At 53.2% G+C, this 3,447-nt stretch overlaps 1 protein-coding gene across 2 annotated transcripts; it reads right to left on the bottom strand.

The window, feature by feature from the left end:
* Positions 1 to 692: 692 nt before the first annotated feature.
* Positions 693 to 2,922, bottom strand: LOC144163392 (uncharacterized). Of its 2 annotated transcripts, none has more exons than XM_077694361.1 (2): positions 2,591 to 2,922; positions 693 to 1,818 (listed from the first exon to the last, which is right to left on the bottom strand). In XM_077694361.1, exon 2 carries the CDS (start codon positions 1,685 to 1,687, stop codon positions 947 to 949), a length of 741 nt encoding a protein of 246 aa, XP_077550487.1. In that variant the 5' UTR covers positions 1,688 to 1,818; positions 2,591 to 2,922; the 3' UTR covers positions 693 to 946. The 2 variants fall into 2 exon arrangements, with proteins under 2 accessions (XP_077550487.1, XP_077550488.1); XM_077694362.1 differs by having other exon boundaries at positions 2,607 to 2,922.
* Positions 2,923 to 3,447: the final 525 nt, after the last annotated feature.

The following is a 3,447-nucleotide window of genomic DNA, read 5'->3' as shown; positions in this document are numbered from 1 at the left end:
TGTGAGGCTAACGTGTTTGCTAGTCTAAATACGCACGCAGGTCAGCTCTCATGCAATTTCGTGGCTATAACCCCGAGGATATAAATGGTGACACCATTTTAAACATATTTTTGGTTTTACCCCTTTCAACGGGTGCACGTTTTTCTGCTGAGCCCTTCGGGGCAGTCGCTGATGCGACACTACAGAGGTCAACGCATGTCGTACACCATGTTTGCATAATGGCTGGCACTTATCTGTAACAGCTCACTTTAGCGCGGCTTTTTTTTGCAGGCATCTTTTCGGTAGTTCGGATTCGCCTAATGGTGTTGGATCTGCTATGTGTCTTTGAAGGCAGTTTGAATTACGGTGTTACATGTATTTGGTTAGGATTTGCCTTTGAAATTGTCACATCTGTCAAGGGAAATGCATTGTATGTGTGCATGAGTTCTCGTCTTGTTTGGGCACATGGGTGTGGTCCGCACATGTCATTTCCTCGGCCCTTTTCCATCTCATTTCCCCATCTCAGCACTTCGGAAGTCTACCACCAGGGGGCTGTGACGAGGTTATAAAAGGCGACACCCTCTTGAATAAAGTCCCTTTCGATTTTCCCCGTCAGTGAGCGTGCGTATCCCTGCTGCGCCTTTCGGGGCTGTCGCCGTCGTGACATTACAAATTCATTACACCGGGAGGTGCTTGGAAAGGGAAGCGACGAGGAATTTGAGAAGTCTGTATTTATCAGGGTTGACCCTAATGTGGTGATTTGGTTAATTTATTTTTTGCTGGCTTGATAATACACTCCAACATACGCAATACCACTACGATCGTGTAAAATTTTAGAACGTATCAGTAATCGTTCCTAAAAAAATCTTCCTCTTCTGCAAAGTTTGGAAATCTACAAAATCGAAGCATTAATTGTATTCGGCGACACTATCGCGCAGTTGTCGCGACAGGGCCGGGCTAACGTTAATCACACACTGCAGGTAGAGATGGCCACTAGGGCGATACTCGTACACACCGTCCACGCTGCCGCGACCGTTCGCACTTGTCGGGAGGCACCGAATGCTCGGCGGTACCCAGCGCCCGCGCGGCCTTCCGTATCGAGACAGAAGCCGAGCCCTTCGGCCCGCACGTTGACGGCCACTTGCCGCTTGAGGCTCTCCCTGACGTCGCGGCACTCGGACAGCATCTCGGACACGCAGAATGCGTACTCGCTGACCAGCCTGCACACGAGCTGCCATCCGTGGTTGGAGCTGCGCGAGGCGATGTCGTTGAGGAAGCGGACCGTTTCTTTCGCGTTCTCCAGGCTGCGGCTGCAGAACTTGGTTGTCCTGGTTACCTCCGACGCCTCGCAGCCTGTCGTGGACGCCGCTTTCGTTCTCGCTGCCCGTTCATTCTGGAGCACGCGCTGCTCCTGCTTGGCGACGTCGGCGGGAACTCTGGCCGGTCCAGCCGCGATGGCTTGGCGCTGGTGAGAGGGCGCCTTCGCTCCCGCGACGTCCGCGTACTCCCCTATGTTGATCTCGCTGTCGAAGTCCGGTTCCCTCTCCTCCTCCCTGGCGTCGTAGTAGATCTCCTCGTCGTAGTATTCCTGGATGCCCTTCGCCTGCCGAGCCATTGGGGCGAGCACGGGCACTCGACGTGCTGCCTGCGTCGCGCACGGAAGCAACGCGAGCAGACTTAGGTGCACCACAAGGTGTCCGGCAGTCATGGCTCCTCTGCCGACAAGATGCGACGTCTGCGGTCCTGGGCGGTTGGCGCCTTGTAATATCAGCGTTGCCGTCCGGGCAACTCTTTCTTCTTCTTCCTCTCCTTTGTCTTTTGTAATTGGCAAATCTAGTTCTGGAAGGGTGATTGAGAAAATTCAGATTGCGGACAAAAGATAGAAGCAACAAGCACTAATGGGGAAAAAAAAAACATCGACAATAGATATAATGACGCCATACGGCTATATACAAGACGTTCCGTGTGTTTTGTTAATCTTTGTCGACATGTGACTAGCCAGAAAAGTAAAGCTGCAAGCCTTAATGAAACGCAGTGTCTACAGTGCCGTCCGACGGCGCTTTAGCTCAGCAATGCAGGCATGGCTAGGGTGCCGTCCGACGGCATTCCAATATTTAGGACTAGGCTATAGAGCACCGCCCGAAGCGTCTGTTGTCGTCATTCCACTTTCGGGCACCGTAGAGGACAGACGTGAAATGTCTAGCTCCCCCAGTGGAGCAGTGTTGGCGGGCCTTTCATCCCGCGGTAACAGGTCTTTTGCCAGTGCTGATTCTGTCAACGAGGAATACCAAGTCTGTTTGCCGCACCTTCCCAGCGGACCGACACTGTTTTTACATGCTGACGGGAATACCAGGCCTTATCGGGTCGGGGAATTCCGCGCATGTTGGTTTGTCTGGCACTGCTCCCCGAAGTTATCGCTTTGGGGCCGTATCAGATGAATCACTTGTGGGCGGTCACCTACAAGGGTGCGGGAGGAGCGAAGAAGCTGTTCGCTTTGAAAGAAGTGATTGTGAAGGACGGCCGGTGCATCATAATTGATCCGCAGAATCAAAAAGTTCGTCTGAAACTTCACTGGGTTCTTCACAATGCTCACAACGATCACAATGCATACCGCCGTGGGGCCCTACGGAAAAGGGATGGAGGTCGCCAGAGACCGGTGGCGTGTGCAGGGCTGCACGCCGCAGGACTCCAAGAAGCGCTTCGTCACTCTCAGGCTCAATCAAAGCCGGGGTCACCGTGGACGACCTCCCGCACCAGATGCGAGTTTCCGGCGAGCAGGCGTTGGTGGTGGGGCCTGGAAGGGCGCCGCAATGATTGCGGTGTCAGCAAAGGTGCACGTACAGTGGTGATCTCGCTAAGGGTGAACAGGGAGCGCGTGACCGCCGGTACTATCAGACCAGCCTAGCGTGCCCAGCGCGAACCATCACGCATGCGCTGTGCGGGCCGAGCCAGGGGGATGAAACTCCGCCGTTTTTCTGTCCCGCTACTGCAGCGATCCTAACGTTTGGGGGCTGTACTACTTGCGAGCATAAATAAGCGTTGTTGTTGCATCTTATATTTAATACTAGGTTACTCATTAATTATGCAGTTTTTAGTATGTAAGCAAACTTAAAAGTTGCAGTTCGAGATTGCGAAAATACGAGCGCCACCAGCAGTGGAAAACAGGAACCGTGCCTTTCTGCTTCGCACCGCTGAAAAGGGGCGTTTCTTGTCGCGCCCATAGGTATGCTACAATCCACGGTGTTCCGAGGGCCGTTTTTACCACCGCAAAGTCGCGCCGTCATCACAGATCGTGCTGTACTGAGTGGTGTCAAAATTCTTCACGCCAGGCCGGCATAAACTTCTTTTGGATCCCGCCGGACGAAAGGTACGGTCTGCATGCTGCTCGTTTTGCTTTTCTACGCTTGCACGAGATAGCATGGATGCGGTTGCAGCAGTAGCTGTATAATTTAAGTGAGCATGCACGTG

Source organism: Haemaphysalis longicornis, unplaced genomic scaffold (genome assembly GCF_048455015.1).
Source record: "Haemaphysalis longicornis isolate Haplotype H1 unplaced genomic scaffold, Haemaphysalis longicornis Haplotype H1 scaffold_12, whole genome shotgun sequence".
Classification (NCBI taxonomy): domain Eukaryota; kingdom Metazoa; phylum Arthropoda; class Arachnida; order Ixodida; family Ixodidae; genus Haemaphysalis; species Haemaphysalis longicornis.
The sequence above is the reverse complement of the archived record's forward strand: the minus strand, read 5'-3'. Positions and strand labels throughout refer to the sequence as shown.

Bases quoted from the DNA above. Each gene is read 5' to 3' on its own strand.
- LOC144163392 (XM_077694361.1), bottom strand. From the start codon at position 1,687: ATGACTGCCGGACACCTTGTGGTGCACCTAAGTCTGCTCGCGTTGCTT.